Source organism: Nyctereutes procyonoides, unplaced genomic scaffold (assembly GCF_905146905.1).
Source record: "Nyctereutes procyonoides isolate TBG_1078 unplaced genomic scaffold, NYPRO_anot_genome, whole genome shotgun sequence".
NCBI classification, from domain to species: domain Eukaryota; kingdom Metazoa; phylum Chordata; class Mammalia; order Carnivora; family Canidae; genus Nyctereutes; species Nyctereutes procyonoides.
Window position 1 is genome coordinate 27,091,275 of NW_026575125.1, and position 20,344 is coordinate 27,111,618.

General features: G+C 38.3%; 1 protein-coding gene across 6 annotated transcripts in view; it reads right to left on the bottom strand.

Moving 5' to 3' along the window:
- The window catches only part of DMD (dystrophin), a 2,039,779-nt gene that overhangs the window by 658,723 nt on the left and 1,360,712 nt on the right, over window positions 1–20,344 (bottom strand). For all 6 annotated transcript variants that reach the window (XM_055339022.1, XM_055339018.1, XM_055339021.1 and 3 more), the window contains 2 exons: window positions 19,722–19,823; window positions 9,556–9,664 (listed from right to left, as the gene is read on the bottom strand). In XM_055339022.1, the coding sequence (XP_055194997.1) occupies window positions 9,556–9,664; window positions 19,722–19,823 (211 nt within the window). The remainder of the gene's footprint in view (window positions 1–9,555; window positions 9,665–19,721; window positions 19,824–20,344) is intronic.

A 20,344-nucleotide genomic window follows, 5' to 3' on the forward strand; every position in this document is an offset into this window, starting at 1 on the left:
GCCCCACGTCAGGATCCTTGTTCAGCAGGGAGTCTGCTTCTCCCTCTGCTCTTCCCCACTGCTCATGCTCTCTCTATCTCAAATAAACACATTAAAAAAAGAATGTGAGAAACTTAAACGTGTAGTTGGTAATTGAAACCATGCAAGTAAATGAGATTATCCAAGAGATTAAAGAATATAAAAAAGCAAGCCTGCATTACTTTAAACATTTAAAAGCCACACAGAGAAGGTTAAGCCAGCCAAGAACTACAAAAGAATAGCCAGGAAGGTAAGAGAAAACACAAAGTGGTACTATATATGTGAAAGGATAGAAGAAATATTTCGAAATAGGAGTGGCCAATGGCATTAAATGTTGCTCAGAGTTTAAACAAGATGAGGACTGAAACAGCATTTTAATATAGAAGTCATTTCTGGCCTTAGGGCATTTTCAATGGTCTTTTGGAAGGATACAGCAAGACTGCAGTGAGAAGAAGAAATAGATTCACAAATGGAGAAGACTCTTTCTAGAACAGTGGCTGCGAGGGGGGAGAGATTTGTGAGTACCGGGAGAAAAATGTGTGTTTGAGGTAGAATAGTTCTAGGAAAGCATGATCATGTACAAATGTGGCTGATGAAATCATGTGAGTCAGTTTAAAGATACTTTACATTGTAAGGGAAGCCTTTCTGGATGTTCCAGTATAAAAGGACATGACTAGCTAAGGTAAAATAGAAAAATACCAGGCACTCAACTAGTTGTCAGATTTATTATAAGCTAGTAGTACATTACAGCAAGCAGAATGATATCATCATATAAAGGTTGGAAAGGGGTATGGAGACTTGGTGATTTGACTGAGTCATGAGCAGACCAGTAATTATGGAACAGAGTCCAATTCTGAAGCCTACAACAGAAAAACAATATGGAAACACAGTTGGGGGAACAGAAAGGGGGGCACAGAGATGTTTAGGCATTTGAGAAACAGCTTTTTTTGTTGACATGCCATGGGCACTCACCTGATTTATGCAAAAAAAAAGCATAGTTTGAGAGGAGATTAAGTAACAGACTGTGAAAAATGTCTAATAAAGTGAGCAGAAGTGTTCTTTTCCTACTCAAAACATGACTTAGGGGCAGCCCGGGTGGCTCAGCGGTTTAGCGCCTGCCTTCAGCCCAGGGTGTGATCCTGGAGAACAGGGATCAAGTCCCACGTCGGGTTCCCTGCATGGAGCCTGCTTCTCCCTCTGCCCATGTCTCTGCGTCTCTCTCTCTCTCTCTCTCTCTCTCTCTCTCTCTCTCTGTGCCTCTCATGAATAAATAAATTAAAAAAATGATTTAGACGGTAACTGGAGCTTGGGTTAAGCAGTTGATAGACTGTCTTGAGTATAACAGCAGTGGTGGAACTCCACCTACTCTTGATTTTTTAAGAAGAGAGTAGGCAGTTAACCTTAAGATTGCTTCTAAGAGAGAGAGAGAGCTTTTCCTGAAGATAGTGGAGGAGAATGAATGACCTCTCAAAGACCTTTCAGATCACAATCTTAGAATCTACAATTTCAGTGCAAACTGCTACAATTTCCTTTGGGAATCCTCTTTCTTTGAGGGAAAAGTTATATTCAATTTCAAATTGATTCAGAAAAATTTTAGAAAATATTAGGAATACATGGAGAAGTCTTACTTTTGTGGGCTGTGGGATACCTGTTCTCATGAATATGTTTAAATCGTTTTAATTTCCACCTGATAATAGCTTGAGAAGAAATTCAAGAATAGCATGTATTTTGTAGTGACTTCCAGCAAAGGTCCTTTTATGAAAGGAGTTAAATAATATAAGAAGACTAAAGTAGTTTTACTGAAATGAACCCTTTATTTCCATTAAAACATAAGATATGTGTGTAAATGAAAAATCTCTTACGATCAGGATACTTTATTCAACCGCTGATGTTATTCTCCTCCTCCTCCAACACACACACACACACACACACACACACACACACACACACGCTGAAACTTCCAGGAATGCTTCCAACAAGCATTAGAAGTGATGGATTAGAACTCCTCTTCCTTTGCCAGTTTAGACCTCAGAGCTTGGCCCCAACCAGAGATGGTAACCAAGCAATAAAACTGCCAAAAGGTTAAGGGAGGGAGAAGAAAGGGAACTTCATCGTCACAAAATAGATAATTAACATCTAAATACTCTAGTTTTTACTCTCCATCACTGTCCTGCATATTAACACCGCTGCTCTATCCACCCTGTTAACTAAGGAACTTTATTGAAGAACCTGGCTTGGGACCAGGGACTCCCACTTGCCTACATTAGAAAGACTTCCTTCAGATCAATGTGAGCAACACTAGGGCCTTCCCACCAGGGTTTCCTGCTGTCACTTCCCTTTGCAGAGCGTGACACTTTTCATTATATTCCAAGTACCCTCAACTCACCTGCATCTCACTGATGCATACAAATATGATTTAATTCATTCATTAGTTAATTTATTGCTGCCAAGAGTTGCAGGGCCTCTGTAGTTGCTCAGAGATTTGAAGTTTCTTGGGGGAGGGTCAAAAATTCATTTCTTATACTGTTCTTATGATTGGTTAGGGGATTTCACATTTTTTGGTACAAAATCTTATTCCTCATGTATTAGATTTTGAGAAAGTTTTTAAGATTTAAAGGTTTTAATTTTAAAGCTGATAATGGTATGTATGTGTCTAGGTGTTTTCAGTAGGGTAATCATCAGTTAATGAGGCAGAGAAAGCCTTGGATCCACTGGAACTGATGTGACTTACCCTAAAGGTACAGAGAAAGCAGAGTCAACAGTGTGGACTTGGGAATCAGGAAAGGATATGGGTAGCACTCCTCCTTGTGTGCTTTGTATTTGTTTGTTTGCTTTTTGTTTGTTTGAAGTAAACTCTACCCTCAGGGTGGGGTTTGAACTCATGACCCTGAGACCAAAAGTCACATACTTTACTTTAGCCAGCCAGGCACCCCTCCTCCTTATATTTTTCAGAATGATGGGGACCCAAAAGGGGTATAAGAATGTGAGAGTTGACAGTTTCCTTCCTTCTTTCAGTCATGATCTTTGAAGATAAATAAAGAGCATTTTCACAATAAATTATTCTATCACAATTTAAAATAAACAAGTAAATAGCTGAATGCTGACATTATATTTAGGCTCCAATTAACTTCACACTTCTATCAAACTGCCTAGATATTCAAAGTATTATTGAGATAGCTTTGGAATGCTTTAATTCAACTCTAGAGAGACAAGTGAAGTTCAAATAATAAGTGTATAAATAACCTTCTATGTGAGTATTTGATATTTAAATATAGCCTTCAAAAATTTGAATGAAGATAAATGAATCACTGCTTGAGATATGGTGTTCTGATTAATAGCATCAGCTTTGGAACCACAGAGACCTAACTTGAATACCCATTCTGACACTTACTAGCTTTATAGCTTTGGACAAATTATTTAATCTTTCTGACCCTTGATTTTCTCACCTGCAAATGGAAATCACAACACAATTCATTCAAAAGGAATAACAATGGCACTAATTCTAAGACCTGTTGTATTAATTTAGTTTCTCCTGGAGCAGACCAGCAGACCTTAAGACGGGGATTTGAATACCAGTGGTTTAACTGGTAGATGATACCAGAAAGCTGTGCTGGAAGAGTAAAGAAATGAATAATGGGAAGAAAGTCTATAAAAGACATGCTAATAAATAGGTTATCACTGTGGGCAACTGTTGCTCAACTCGCTGGAGGCCTGTGGTTTGGAACATGCTCCAGAGCTGACCTACCCAAGAAGTGGAGATATTTATCCATCACCTCCTGTTCATGAATGGTTGAATGCTGTTTCAGGGATGTTTTCTCCCCAGCCCTTCTAACCTGCTCTGCAAGTGGGTGAGCTTCTTCTGTGGAGTGCCTGGGCAGAGTCGCAGGTGCTTGAATTTAGAAGCCCCAGGGCTTACAGGAAGGACTAATCCTGTGGGGATATGAACAAGCTATACATTTGACCCACTTGCCCCTTTTGGGTTTCTGTAAATAAAGTGTTAATGGACCACAGTCACACCTGTTTATTTATGTATCTTCTATGGTATAGCTGCTTTTTAAAAAAGATTTTATTTATTTATTCTTGAGACACACACACACACACACACACACATAGAGGTAGAGACACAGGCAGTGGGAGAAGCAGGCTCCATGTAGGGAGCCCGATGCAGGACTCGATCCCAGGACTCTGAAATCACACCCTGAGCCAAAGGCAGACACTCAACCGCTGAGCCACCCAGGAATCCCAGTATAGCTGCTTTTAATATATAATGACAAAGTTTATTGCATGACCCACAAAGCTGGAAATATTTACTACCTGGCTCTTTACAAAAAGTTGGTAGCACAATTGAGATTAGAATTTAGGCTTCTTGACCTCTAATGCAGCATTTTCGTAATTACATTTGAGACTTGCTCTCTCCACAATTAATTACGGGAAGGGATGGTTTTACCAGTGTTTAATCAACTAGAAACCTCTATTAACGGGCACTTCTATGTGTCTATATATACAATGGTCATTCATTTCATAGTTATTACCCTGGGACATTTGAAGAACTCCAATATCCTGATTTGGAGTCTTGTATGTTCTATATGCAATTTATTTCGAAACTGCTAAATCGGGTATTGTAGAACACAAACGTTCCCAGACCTAGCAGCTTGTGGATAAGAAAGGATTCACACTGACATTTACAACCAGATTTGCTGGCTCTTTGCCTCCATCTGCCATGCAGTCCTTCAGTCCCATGCGAAGTCCTGTCTACCTAAATGTTTCTGAGAATCTCTTGGGGAGCTCTGTATAAGCGTGGCTATTCTCCCCCTGGATTTTTGAGCTCCTCTGCTAGGCCTGAACCACCTGGGCTTAGTGAGTTGCCCATCTTCTTGAATTTTGAAGCTACAGTTTTTGGGGGTGGGCAGAGAAGCAGTGGTGGATGCCATTCAGGCCCACAGTCCCATGGTAGTAGTTCTTAAAGTGTAGTCCCAACACCAGTAGCATTAGCACCACCTGAGGATTTTTGAGAGATGCAAATTCTCAGGTGTCATCCCAGATCTACTGACTCAGTAATGCTGTAGTTGAAGCTTAACAATGTGTGCTTTAATGAGAAATGGGTGATTTTCATAAAGGTAAAGCTCGAGAACCGCTGGCATAGGACAATGGCTGCAGACCAATGCTTTTATCTCTGCTTTCCCCCTCTTTCCCAGCATAATTTGTGTGAAATGGCCACAATAAAGTCTCCCATCCGTGCAGACAGCCCCTTTGCAATGACACTGAAATTTTCTTGGAAAGAGTGGTGTATCTCTCCATTCTCTAATCTGGGCTGGCCTTACAACTTGCTCTTCCAATAGAATGGGCCAGAAGTGACATTTGTATGAATTCCAAAATCTAGGCCTCAAGAAATTTTGTGGCTCCCACTCTTACCCTCTTGAAACACTGTCCTGAGGATACCACATAATGAAAGCCTGGTCCAGCCTACTGGAGGAGGAGAGGCCTTGTGAAGAACCAAGGTTCTCCAGCCAACAGCTGGCCAGCAGACATTTAAACAAAGATTTTATTATTATTATTATTTAAGAGCAAGAAAGAGCAACCATAAGTGGTGGAAGGGGCAGAAGGAAAGGGAGAGCAGACTCCCCGCTGAGCAGGAAGCCCAATGCAGGGCTCCATCCCAGGACCGGACCCAGACAGAGATCATGACCTGAGTTGAAGGCAGATTCTTAACAGACTGAGTCACCCAGAGGCCCCCAGCTATCAGATATTTGAATGAGTCGATTTTAGACCATCTAGCTCCTGTTGAGGTGCCAGAGAACTGCATGCACATGAATGACCTCTAGCAAGACCTTCAGAATAACTATCCAGCTCATCACAGCCCAAACTGCAGACCCACAGAATCATGAGCAGGTAAATACCTCTTATACTAGGCCATTATATTTGTGGCATTTTTATGTAGAGATAGGTAACTGATACAGTCAGGTATCCAAGCAACAGTGACTATAAAAAAAGTTTTTTTTCTAGCATGCCTATTTATCTTGTAAATTGAAACAATTTATATGGCTCAGGCAGGACCACCTTATCATATTATATAATTTAAGTAGGCAGCCATAAGGGAGCTTAGTTTAGTATTTTTTTAAAAAGCCCTTGGGGCCTCAGTTTCCACACATATAAAAGATATTCAGCTAGATGAAAATTTCAATGATTATTCGAGGTTCAGAGTTCTATATAGTTCAAAGAACTTCAAACAGAATAAATTGATTTCTTCTACTCCTTAAGTAGAAAAAACACAGAAACATATCACACTTTTATTCCTCATACATCCAAGATTGAGTTAAATAACATTAACTACTGGCTAGTTGCTTCCACATCTAGAATTTCCATTAGCTTCTTGGACAGAGAGATAGTGCAAGGCACAGAAACAAAACAAACAAACAAAACAAAACAAAACAAAACACAGGCTTTGGAGCCTGACATACTTGGATTGGAATCCTGGCTCTGTTTCTTCCCAGCTGTGTGGTCTTAATCTAGCTATTTTCCTCTCTAAGTCTTGGGATACTCACCTTATAAGAATTGCACATATATATATTTTGCAATTATTTTGAGGATGAAGACTTATGTGGAAAAGTGAGTAGCACAACAGGAGGAGTGCAATAGAGAAAACTTGCTATGATGAGTGATAAAAATATATTGTATTACAACACAGTCCCTGAGATAATAATATATATGAAGCATATTACAAATTAGATTCTCCTTTAATATATATATATATATATATATATATATATATATATATATATTATGTATTCCCCATTAACTTTCTGAAAGTCAGGAATATAAGCAATTCTTAATTCTGATGTCTAAACCACCACATTAAAGAAAGAAGAATGTTTTATTTGAATCAAAGTGGTTCTGGATCTACCAGCCTCCCTATGGATTCTTTCCATTCAACATTTGTGGCAGTTCACAGTTTTTGCTTTATGCCCAGCTTTGTGTCAGTTGGCTATAGGGGATGAAAAGCCCCTGCTTTCGAGAAAATTCTCTCCCCCAGTTCTCCTCCAGCTCTGATCCCAACTCCATCAGCTCTCATCAGTGGCTTAGAGCCTGAGGACATTTCCAGACTCCCCCTACAAGCAGCAACAGCAAAGGGTGGAGGGTGGAGGGGAGGTAGGATTCTCAGGTGGGAGAGAAGCAGGTAGGGCAGGAGTTGGGAAAGATGCTCTCTCCCACTGCTTTGGCCATGTGTCCCCTTGCCCTTTGCTCTGGTATCACTGGTCTTTTCGATATTCCTCCATCTTGCTTCACTTCCAGGGTTTTGCTCTGGCTCTTTTCTCTGTGCCTACTAGAATAGTTTCCCTCAGATAAATGCATGGCTCCAGTCCTCATTTTTGTCAGCTTTCTGATGTTCTCAAATGTTCTCTTAGGAGAAAAGCTTTCCTGACCAAACGACAGACAATTGTGTCTTCATTCCACTCCCTTTCTCTCTTACCCTGGTCTCTTGTTCCCTTTAACTGCATTTTTCAAACTTTATTGTGTGCAATGAATCACCTGGGGATCCTATTAAAATGCAGATTCTGATTCACTGGGTCTGGGGTAGGGCCCTAGACTCTGCATTTCTCACAAGTGCCTACTTGACACCAATCTGTGTCTGGAGCACTTGACAGTATTGAGATGATATCTATTTTCTTTTTTATCAGCTCATTATTTTTCGCTTCCAATCAGAGTACATGTATCAGGAATGGAGAGACTACCTTATCTGATTTAATATCCTTAGCACCTAGTATGATGCCCAATACATAAAAATTACTCAATAAATACTTATTGAGTGAACAAATTACCTATGTTGTTGGAAATCCAACCTGGAATTTGGAATGCATTTTCCATTACAAATGTTACTGTTACATTTAGGTACTTTATAGGTTAAATAGATTTCTGTGCCCTCACTTTACAACCTTCCTACAATGTGTAAAGTGGCTTAAGTAGCAAGCATAAAGCCATAATTATGTTCAGGGTTCAACAAATTTATAAACAAATCATAGGAGCCCAATCTTTTTGCAGAGTTACAGAGAGAGGCTGAACATACTAGAGAAAGCTAGAGAGCAAATACCAATAAATGATTATATAGAAGGCAACTATTGCATATGTGCTGAGGGAACCAAAAGTTATAGGTCATAAAAAGAAATAAACCTGATATAATTACTTGAATATAAACCCTGATATAGCAATTTTAGTGTCCCACATTGACAAAAACAAAACAAAACATAACAAAACAAGAATGCTTGCACATCTTTTTCAAGTTTCCAATGTCATTAAATGTAAATCTGACGAGTGCTCAGAAACCCCAGGGGGCACATGTCCCTAGATTCTGTGACCTCTTTTAACCCAAATGCTATTGAATTAATACTGTGCTACCCTGGTTGTGGTATTTCCAGTGTGGCATATTTCTACTTGATAGAAAATAAAAATCTACTTGAAGAACCAGTCACAATGCTTTAATACTTCAATCATTTGATCTTTGAAAAATAGACAAGGCAAAAAACAAATGACCCCTCCTGCCCCCCGTGATGTTTTTAGTTCTGCCTAATTATAGAACCAGTACAGCAAAGTTTTCTGGCTGCTTTCCCCCTGAGATCCAAAGCCAGCATTGATGTGGCCATGAGATTTTATGCATACTTTCCATTAACAAATGAGTAAAAAGTGAAAGAAAATAAACTGTAAACATTCAGGAAAAACAAAAGTCAAACCTAGGGCTAAATGAAGAAACATTCCTTTACAAATCTGCTCATGGTAGTCATGGTCTAGTTTTCTTTTTCCTGAACCAAACATGGAAGAGCTCTTAAAACTGTTTTGTAGAGGGACAGAAGGGGGTGCCAGGAGGACTGTGTGCATTTCTGTGGTTTCAGTGATTTTTTTTTTTTTTTGGTTTCAGTGATTTTTATCGGTGTATTTGAAGACTACTTTCCAAATGATAGATGATTCATTGAGACAGAATGCTCATGTATCTGCTCAGGTTCTCCCGGCTGCCTCTCCAGGGACAACAGGGACAACACACCCATCCCTGCTGCAGGGAGTATGGGTTGTTGCTGGCATTCCTTACTAGAAAGTACCTTCGGCCCCAGAAAAGACTCTTTCAAGGTCCTCCTTTCACCCCATTAGGCAGCCAAAAGCCTGGCTGGTTCAGGACTACAAACGCCATCCCTCTCCTTGCAATTCCGGAGAGTCTGTGGAGGCAGCCCAGCTCTCGGGCTCCCATAGAAGGTGCTGAGGCCTCTATTACAGCCAAGTACCCTTCAGCCTCTTCCACTGTCTACTTCCCTGTACTTTTCTTTGTCATAGTTGTATCACCAGAGAACGCCCCCTAATATGCTTTCGTCATCCTGCACTCTGAATCAGAGTCCATTTCCAAGGAGCCTACTCTAAGGCATTTTGCATAGTAAATAAAACTAAAGTTTATTTTCAAAATACCAGCAGATTTTTCCTTATACCCAGGCATCGCCTCAGTGTTGTGCTTTTGAACAAATAACTACACCCAAAGAGTATGTGATTCAGTGTACTTACGGGCTCTGACAGTGGTCAGTCCAGGAGCTGGGCCAGGCTGCTTTGCCCTCAGCTCTTGAAGTAACTGAGTTACCACCTTCCAATCAGAGCTGAGATCTTCCAGCTTTCTCTTTAATAGAAAAGCATACATGTTATTTATTTGATTAACATCTTGAAGATAACTTAATTCATGTTGTTATTAATTCATTTCGTTAATACATTATTGTATTTCTATTGTATTTTACTTCTAAATTAATTTTTCTGGGTAGAGCTCTTTTCAAAGATATAATTATTTTAGCCAACCACCCTACAAATATTTATTGATTGTTTGTTGCATTCAGACTCTTGCTCCAGGCATAATTTCATTTAAAAGAAGTAGAGTGCAAACCTTAATGAATGGAAAACAACACAAACAAAAAACATTGTCATCTCTGCAATTTTCTTGACCCTTTTAAACAGTATCTAGTGTGGCTGCACAGAATAATTATCCAGAGAATGTTAAAAAATATTGTAATGCCCTGGTTCACCCCAGATCAATTATATTAGAACATCTTGAAAGGAAAAGCTGGGATACACATGGGGATATGACGTTTAGAGCTCACTTCAAGGAAGGACTCCTGTCTCAAATGGTGGAAAAGATGGCAGTGGTCCTCCAGAGAAGCAGTGGTCCTCTCTGCAGAGAGCTGCCTTGTGCAAGAGCATGCCCTTCCCAGAGCAGCCCTCATTCAATGACTGATTCAGGTTGGGGTATAAAAAGGCTCAGCCAACTTTGCTCAAAATAGGACCATTCTGAAGTGTCATTTCTCTTGCAGTGCTCCCAGTGGAGTCACCAAGCCTACATGTGGCCAGCAGTGTGCTGGTATATGTTAAACAACTGTCTCTCTGTGGGGAAAAATCCTAATTTTCGTGTTTGTCAATTTCCATGGTGTCAATACTCCCACTGTAGCCAATTTCAAGTTACCAAGATGTCAAACGGCTCACAAAATGCCTGAAAATGTCACAATAGACCCTCTTGCATGGATACAAGCTGACTCTGGTACATGAGTGGTTAGCCATATGGTCACTTCTTGCCAGTAGAATGTCAACAGAAATAATATATGTCGGTTCTGGGCTGAGGCTTTTAAAGAATGCGTGAGGCATCTCTTCCCTTTCTGCTGGCTGGAAGCAAAGGACTCTAATGTCCTAGGGAAAGAACCTTCTCAATGGATTGGGGGGACAATTAATCCTAATGCCCTGAAACAGCAGTTTTCATACTTGGGGATCATCAGAGTACCAGGATGGCCTTGTGAAACCACTGATAGCTGGGTCTCAGCCCCAGAGTTCTAGATTCAGTAGATCTTGTATGGGACCCAACAACTTGCATTTCTAAGTTTTCTAGTTGATGCCGATGCTGATTGCCCAGAACCAAAGCTTAAGGTGATCATTATACCCAATGAGTTATCTAAGCATCGACAATGGACTAGATATGCACCATCCTTGAAAGAAATAAGAAAATTAGTTCTTAAGTCATTTTCTGTAGCATTTAATTCTCTTAAGAAATCCCATTTAAGAAAAGCTGCCAAGGGAATAAATCCTAAAACAAATACTAAATATTCATCATTTTCTAATTTATATCATCTATGCTCTTGATGTTCCTTTTGTCTATTCTATCTGATGTGATAGAAAATCAGGGCTTTTAATTTTTTTTAAATTGTGAAACATTTACTATCACATCAATGAATCTTTGTTTTTTGAAACATAAGCCTTGAATCCAAAAGGAAACAAACAATGCCTCTGATGGGTGGTGAATACTACCATTAAAAGTCATGACATGTGGAAGATATTTTTTCCATTCTGACCTCAGAGCTAAATGCTCAGAATTAAATATTATAAAAAGCTAATGAATTAATACATATTTGGTCTCCTGATTCCACTCCAAATTTGCAGTGACTTCACAAGGACAGAATATTAAGAGTAACCATGCTGTAACAAAATATAGCAACAGATAATAGGAAGGAGATAATAAACATAAAAACAGATACTGAGAAAATGTAGTGGTCTTGGTCATTTCTAACCAAGGGCAAACAGGGCAACATATGGTGAAGTCTCATCATACATCATTTAACTTCTGTAAAGTCACCTATATGTGCTGAGAGAAAGAGATTGAGAGATTACAGATGGGTTTCAATACTGCTGAGATCTACCCACTCTTTAACTCAATGAGCATATGGCTCCAGAGTGGCCAAGGAGAGATGGGAGCTTTTGGTTTCTATAGGTTCAACTTTCTTCTCATAGTGTAAACATTCACTGCATTGAGTTTGCTTCTAATATTTAAAGATATGTGTGTATTTTACAACGTGGCTTCTAAAAACAAATTAACTCCTTCGTCTCTCAATTGAATAAACAGTGATCTGTATTAAACTTCATATTCCATGGGTATCAGTGTATAACAAAACAGAACAGTAGTTGATATTTATAATTATGTCCCTGAAAAATACAGACAAGCTTAAATTCCACCGTGTTTTAAAATTAGAAGTCCTGGATTTCAGTCTTTCTTAACTCATTGCTACAGTTATGTGATCACTGGCAAATCAGATAGGTCACTCAGATTTATCATCCTTGAAACGTGGATATAACACTACCACCTAACTCATAGCTTTGTTGGAGAAACTAAATGAGATATTTTATGAGAAGAGAACTCTGTGAACTGCAAAGTACCATAAAATTGTTGGTTAGTTATTATGCACTACTTAATGAAGCAAAACAGAAGATGGTCAATAAAAATTTTCATTAAAATATTAAAATAAAAATATTTCAATGCATAAAGGACATGGTTTTGGTTAATCTAAAAATAACATGTTTATGTATTCAGTTCCCTTTTATTAATATACATTCTGAATAGTCTATCCATTTATGTGAATGTTATCTTGCCCACTGTTATTTCCAGGTAAGTAAATGTGTTACTATAATTTCAAATGCAGAAATTTAAAAAAATGAAGTAGTGCCCTGAATGTACCCCAAACACTCGAGGGCACTGTTCAGTGACAAAAATGCAATAGGCTCAAATTGTATATTCCCTAAACTTTCATAACAATTAGCAGTAGATTTTGATTCAGCTGGCCACAAAAACACTCTCGCAACTTCTTCAAGTCTTCAGATACTTCAGAGGTAAATTCGATTATCGATATATTATGGAAGTTTTGTTTGTTTGTTTGGTTTGGTTTTGCTTTCTGGTACTCTGGCAAGTGCCCAAATTTCTACTCTCCCATCTTTGCTATTAGGCCGTCAGCTTCTTTCAGGTAGCCAAACATGTTTGGCTGTGGCAACTAATGCAGCATTCCTCACATAATGAACTTGAAGCAGGGCTCAATAAAAATCTATAAAAGGTAACAATTTCTGCATTACCAATTTCTTTAATGAAATTTAAGGGAATGAACTCTGTGTCTAAGTTTCAACATCTTCAAATATAAAATGAGTGGGACAATAATAATCAAGTCCCATTCTTTGTTAGATTTCCAGAATTTGAAAATTTTGAATATGCTTAAGTAAATTGCAGACCCCAGGCTTGCCCCACAAGAGCCTCTCAAAATCGACAATGGTAGGAGATTCCTATTTTACCCAGAGGGAGAAACTTGGAGAGCATTTAAAAAAAAATGGTACACTGAGTTTCATTTGAGAGGACTTTTGCAGCTGAGTATTATGTTCCATGCTTGGGATTACTCATTAAGCGTTAGGACAATTATCTCAAACAACGTAAAATTTATTCCTTATCAAGAGCAGGAATTAAGAAAAAGAAAAAAATATTTCTAATCATAGCTTTCCTTTTTATACTAAAAAGGGAATATAGTTTTAAACTCCATGTGAGTTTGGGATTTTCAAAATGTAAAAATCTTATGTTTTTTCTCCTGTGTCAATATTCGGCAAGAAATAATATTGGCTACATAAATAAATGAATCCACCCATAGCTCTATGCATACAGACATGCATGTGAATGTTGTAACTGAAACATCTAGGTCTCTAGGTCTGTCTTTATAAATGCAATCAATACAACCGAGGGCCAGGGGTGAAATCCAAATCCCTAAATGCTTCCCCAATTTCAGCCTGAGCTACTGAGTAAACCTCAGCAGAGACTCTCCCTCCAAGGATTTCCTCAGAAAAGAGTCGACTCATATTATTAGAGCCCTCATAATGTCTTTTCTGTCCTGTTTGTTTTATTATGAACAAAAAAAGCTGCATGGTAATCTGTAGTGACCTCAAGAGATGGGCATCTGGGATGCTTATAGAAGCCATCTGACAGAATTGGTTAATAATAATTTTTAAAAAGGTTAAGAAAGTTGGTAAACCATGAGCAATTATTCCTGGGGTATAACCTCACACTTAACAGTGGTGAAGGCCATTGTAAACAAGTCTTCTAAAGACAGTTTTAAAAAGCAAAATAATAAGTTATTCTGCTGGGATGATAAATAATACAGATCTAAGAAAAATGAAAAGATTCTCTCTCCTAATATCTCGTGAGGGGGCAGTCAACTTGGGGATGAGAATTTCAGGATGGGGGCAGCACCTGGGTTGCTCAGTGGTTGAGCATCTGCCTTCGGCTCAGGTCATGATCCCAAGGTCCTGGGATCGAGTCCCACATCAGGCTCCCCCCAGGGAGCCTGCTTCTCCCTCTGCCTGTGTCTCTGCCTCTCCCTCTGTGTTTTTCATGAATAAATAAATAAGTCTTTTAAAAAAAATCCAGTGATAACACCGAGGAAGTAAAAGATGGCCCTTTTGATAATTGACAACTAGCTAGGCGTAAGGGCCCTGATTGAACATAATGGACAGTCACAGAAAATAAACCACACACAGACAACGCCACCCCAGGGCCATGTTCCAACAATACAGAGTTGAGGCCATTCTGTTACCACAAAAAGGACTGGTATAAAGCATGGCTACTTTTTCAACAGTGACAGCTCTTTCCCGCTTCAATGGCCTCATATTGTAGATAAAAATTATTATTAAAGATACCCAATCAACATATTGATTCTGTTGACAGCATCTAATCCAAATGCCTTCCATTTCCCTAATCCCTCTCTAGAATCACCTAGCCAGTCTAACCCTGTAAGCTGCTCTTTCTAACCCCTTCTTACTGAGATGCCCCACAGTTTCCCTGGAGAGAGCTTTCCCTTGCTGCAGTAAGCTAAAAATCCTAACTTTTTTTTTTATTATAAGTATGTTTCTAGAAGTCTTTGGACAGACAGCTGTAATGGCATCATACAGGGATTCAAACAGCGGCATCCATTTTGCAAATAACTTGGAAGATAGTGAGCTCTAGAATTCTGGGATATACATATGAAAACTGTGAGTGAACTTGTTTCATAAGATATAAATACAGCAAAAGCAATATTTCTAAAAAGTGTGTTATTCTGTAAAATGAGATTTAAAATATGGAAATGCTGTTCCATTAAGAAATTAAATATAATTAGACATTTGCAATCTCATCCTCATTCCTAAATGTTCATAAGTTGCTCGAAAATCTATTAGAAATCTTATTTTCCCAATGGGAAAGTGGGGCTCTCCTTATTTTCAAGCGTATGTGATTAGCATTTATTCAGCCTTTACAGTCAAAGATTTTTCCTCAGTTGTAAAACTAAGATGTTTTTTAAAAATGAAATTCTGCTTCTCATGTATTAAATTATAAAATCTCTCTAATATTGTTACTTTCTGTCTGTAATTCTTCTCCCAACTTTTTCTGTGACCACTGACATGGAAATTGTGTTCACCAAATGAGTGAGTCAAAATGGACCTATTCATTTTGAGGGGACAGACTTGACTGTTATCTCTCTATTGATTTCTGATGTTATAAAAAAATCGTACCAGGTAAATGAGACCATATGCCTGAAAGAGCATGTATAAAAGCCAAATATTGTTATCAGTGTAATATTTCATTAGGTAACATTTTGACCAACAAGACACCACTCAACCTGCTATATGATCTAAAAATCTTCAGACGCACATCTGTTGAGTAATGTATTAAAAATTATCAGGCAAACAAATAAACCCTAAGGAAGTTCTTAGAAATGTTACGATGTTGATATTAGCAGTAGAACAAACTTGTTGGGAAAAACAAGCTTAATCTAGTTAATTAACAACAAAACAGCTGGGAAAATGAAACATCCCTGGTTGTGATTGACTTTAATTGAAAATGACTAATGATGCTGTCATTCTGCAGCTTCTATTTGAGGAAATGATGCCTGGAAGATTATAATTGCCCTCTTGACCATTTGTCTATGGCAATTATTTTGTGTTAAAGGTTGGGGTGGAACACTTTGACCAAATACAGAAGGCCTCAAGCACCTTATGTTTTCTGTTACATTTAAAAGAATTCGAGAACATTAATAAAATATATCATTAAACTATTGGTACTCAGATTTTGTTTTTATAATCTAAAAGGGTAGCAAAGCAAATCAGTTGGTTTCATCTTATCCCTTCAGCAAGTAACCAAGACACTTAAAATTCCATTAATGCTCTTACTTTCGATATACGGAAGGTGATATAAGTATTCCAAAATACATACATATACTGAATATATTTTAACTGAAAGAGTGGTGTTCTAGGTTGAGTTAAATGATGAGTGTCAATAGAAGAAAATGTCTTCTAACTGCTTCAGTTCAAAAGAGAGTTAAAAAAAAAACACTTTAAAAACCAAGTAACTTTTTTTTTCAGTAGTTGTCAATATTGATGTCAGTGATGGCAGTTGTTATTGCGGCTTTTAAACTGCAAAATTACTCTGTGGAAAATGGAGCATATTAAAACAAGATTCCATCAACAGCATTATCATAATATATTATTACCAAAGGGATAACTTAAGGAAAATGTTTAACAATTTATTTAATTTATCTGACCAACCTTCAACAATTTCTGAAGATGAAGAAACCATATACACATCAGATGAAATAAAACTGTGTGCGTGCGCATGTGTGTATGTGTGTATGTGGGGGGGGGGAGAAAGAGGAGATATAAGGCAAAACAAGAGTGGTTATTTCTTCAACCATATTATTCTACAAATTTTGCAGTAATTTTGCATTCAAGATCTAGTGCTATATTTATGTCATTAGTAGAATGTCTCCTAATAATATATTTGGCCTTTGATATTAAATTCTCAAAGAAAATAAGGAAGAAGTGGGTTAGTCACGATTGACAAAAAAGGAATCTAAAAATTTACTATCTTTGAAAATTAAAGAAATCCTAGAGAAGTTGATGAAGTGAAGGAAAAGGGGAGGGGATTCAACAGGGATGAGCCCAGCCCCCAAGCAGAACTCAGCTTGGGAGGTGAGCACAGGAGCTGGACAGGCTGTATGATGCAGCATGTGGAGGTGCCAACAGACAGCTTCCTAAGAAACAGAATCACGTTCTGCTATATCCTCAATGAGACTGTCTATAGGTGGAGGGCACATTATTTTTTTTTAAGATTTTACTTATTTATTCATGAGAGACAGATAGACGCAGAGACCTAGGCAGAGGGAGAAGCAGGCTCCATGCAAGGAGCCTGACACGGGACTTGATCCCAGATCCCGGGATCATGCCCTGAGCCAAAGGCAGATGCTCAACCACTGAGCCACCTAGGCATCCCCAGAGGACACATTATGATCTATCGAAATACTAGATCTTATGTGTGTGTGTGTGTGTGTGTGTGTGTGTGTGTGTGTATATATATATATATAGAGAGAGAGAGAGAGAGAGAGAGAGGAGTTTTCATTTTCTTTTTTAAGAATATCACTTTCTCCTTCATAACTTCATAACTTATCATTTCCAATAAATCTTCCCCCCAAAAGAGAACCAAACTTTGTTCATGAAAATGAGCCGCAGGCTACTCAGACCCCTTTTCCTTCCATTAAGGACTGAGAAACCTGTAAGTTCAGGAGAAAAGGCATTAGGAATCACACAATTTTTAAACCTGGATATAGAAAATGAAAATTGAAAGGGACTTTATTTATGTATTCTCAGAGCAATGGATCACCCTTCAGAAAAATCATCCCTTAACCTTTAAACTGAAGTTTTTTGATCCACACCTGTTGCCTTGTTGTACTGGGTTCCATGTTCTGAACCAAGAAGTGGTTTCTGAACCTCTAGCATTTCAGGCTACCCTAAACCCCAGCTCATTTTGAAGTGTTTCCAAGGTCATGGTCCATATCAAAATTGCCTATAAATCAACTGTTTCTCCACATCCCCAGGCTCCCAAGTCAATCTTGCCTTTCTGCCTCTATCAACTTGATATTTTGATTCTTCTCCAAACCTAAGGGATAAATGGCAGAATGGGAATGAGTTTTCACTTAAGTTCTATTTCTCCGAAATGAGCTGACTTAAAAGGAAATGCGGAAGGAGAGAGACCAGAAGGAAAGAGAGTGCTCACTCTACAAATTGGTTTTAAGGAATGCAGATGAGAAGGAAAGTCAGCTCCTCCTTGCTCTTCTTTTTATTTCTGAAAGCTAATTCCCCTTTTATATCACTAATGTGAAGGCAGAAGGTACATAATGCTCACTCAGATGGGTCTGATCTCCAAGTGGCCCAGGAGTTGAAGCTTGAGTGGGAGGTGTGGTAAGTTAGCATCAACAGCTTGCATTGTTTACATACAATGAAGACAAAAATTTTCTCATCGATTTTCAATTACGAATTTTCCCTCTGTTGTTTTTTAACAAAGGAACAGAAGTGAAAGACAATTTAAATGCATATCTGTAATCTGTAACAATTGTGTCAAACCCTACATAAAGTATTTGAGAAGCAAACAAGCAGAGATGGAGTAGACCTATAGAATGGTCCACTTGTTTCATTGCTGGCTACCAGAGTCACTCTGTTAAGCACGAAAAGAGTCTGCCTAGGGACTGGTTTTCTTCAGAACATTAGCAGAAACCCTGAAATTTGCTGCTTTCAGGACCTTCTCTAGCTCTCTAATCTAAATACTGAACACAGTGATGCTCCATGAAAATGATCATACCAGGCTTGGAACTGGATGTAAGTTATCATCATCATCGTCATCATCATTATCATTTTGGATATTAGGGATGGTGATAAGTATTCCTGAATTAACTTCTATCAGTATCTACACACAAATCTATGACTTTTAGCATCCAGTGTTTGGACATTACACTTAGACTAAAACTTTAAGTTTACCTAAGGAAAGGCCCCTTGTAAACCATAAGAAAAACAAACAATTTTCTAGAAATGAAGCTTGGGCCAAGCACAAGCAGTGACCTTAGAGACAAAGTCTAAGTCATGGTAATGTTGTTTGCAAGGACAAACTAGTTCTGTATAATGAGGTTATTGACCTGCACTGTTTTAGAGCATTTTTAAACATGAGGGCGAGGCTCACTAAATCTCAGCCTGCAATGTTAGCTAGAGAAACCAGGACTGATCAATAAACAGCCACCATTCCAGGCTCTCGGGAACCTCTATCATAATGGGACCCATTATAATTTTGGTCAGGTAGAGAAAATAAGGTAACCCATACCTCACGTCTATTTATCACTGGACTCTCATTTGCAAATGGAAGCCATTGATTAGTTATTTTTCGAAAACCAAGCTGGCTTTCTCTTCCTCTCCTCATGTAATAGCCTGTGAATAAACGTGTCCCAGACTTCAAAATGTACGTGAGGAAAGGAAAGAAGGAGAAAGCTTTCTCCCAGGCCAGCTTTTTACCAAAGAGAGAAGCAATTACATGACATTTCGCTAAAAATTCTTGACCTAATAAAGTACTAAAGCCCGAATGCCGATTTTCCTCTTTCATAAGGAAAGAGTGTCACAGAGAAAAGAAAGGTCACGGACCATATTGTGATTCTTTACAGCTGTTGGAGACAGACAGTATGAGGCAGTAGCTTGATTTGAATTAAGCCAAACAATATGAAAAGCATCAAGGCTGGCAAGCAAAGCAATAAAGCCTCAAAGAATTTAATCTACCTTGAAGGTGGGACTACTTTCTGTATTGATGGCAGCACACCAGGACAGAATTGAGTCCTTTAATGCAATGACTCGTTAATAGCCTTAAGATCACAATATATAAATAGGATATGTTGATCAAAAAGACAGCTCAGCCTCTGCTATTGCGGTATGGACAATATTTCTTTACAAGTTATTTCATTGATTATAAATAGACCACGTCAATGGCAAATGTACAACAGGGGAAGCATAACCCATTATGAGGTAATGGATATTGCTAGAGGTTGCTTCATTACCTTCGCTGGCTGAGTGGCTGGTTTTTCCTTGTACAAATGCTGCCCTTTAGACAAAATCCCTTCCACATCCGGCTGTTTAGCTTGAACTGCTACTTCAATTTCCTGGGGAAAAGAACACATACAGTGCAGATTAACTTCACAGTTAGCAATAAAATTACTAAATTTAAATATACCCTTGGAGACTCCACATGTATTGTGGATCAATTTCTGCATGGTACATCAGGGCACAAAAAAAGTAGTTTTAGTGCAGAGAAAAGAAATAGAGGCCATTGCGGAACATACTAAAGTTTAAAATATTTATCCCAGATCTCCTGGAATTCTGTCCTAATACTATTAAATAGAAACACAGACAGTTACTTTGTTTTTTTAAAAAAAAAACTCAAATGCAATAATGAGAAATAGGATTTATGAATATGATTAATATGGATAAATGCTATTGTTTAGCTTCAATAATCTCAATAATCCTAATGTTCATTTTACTTTACAAACTTCTTATTTTAACGTGATTCTTCTGGGCTTTGGATCCAAAATTTCACCTCGAAATAAAACCCAATAATTCTTCTCACATCATTGTCGAGATTAAGTTTCTTTCCAAAGAGTAAACACTTCAAGCATCATATCAG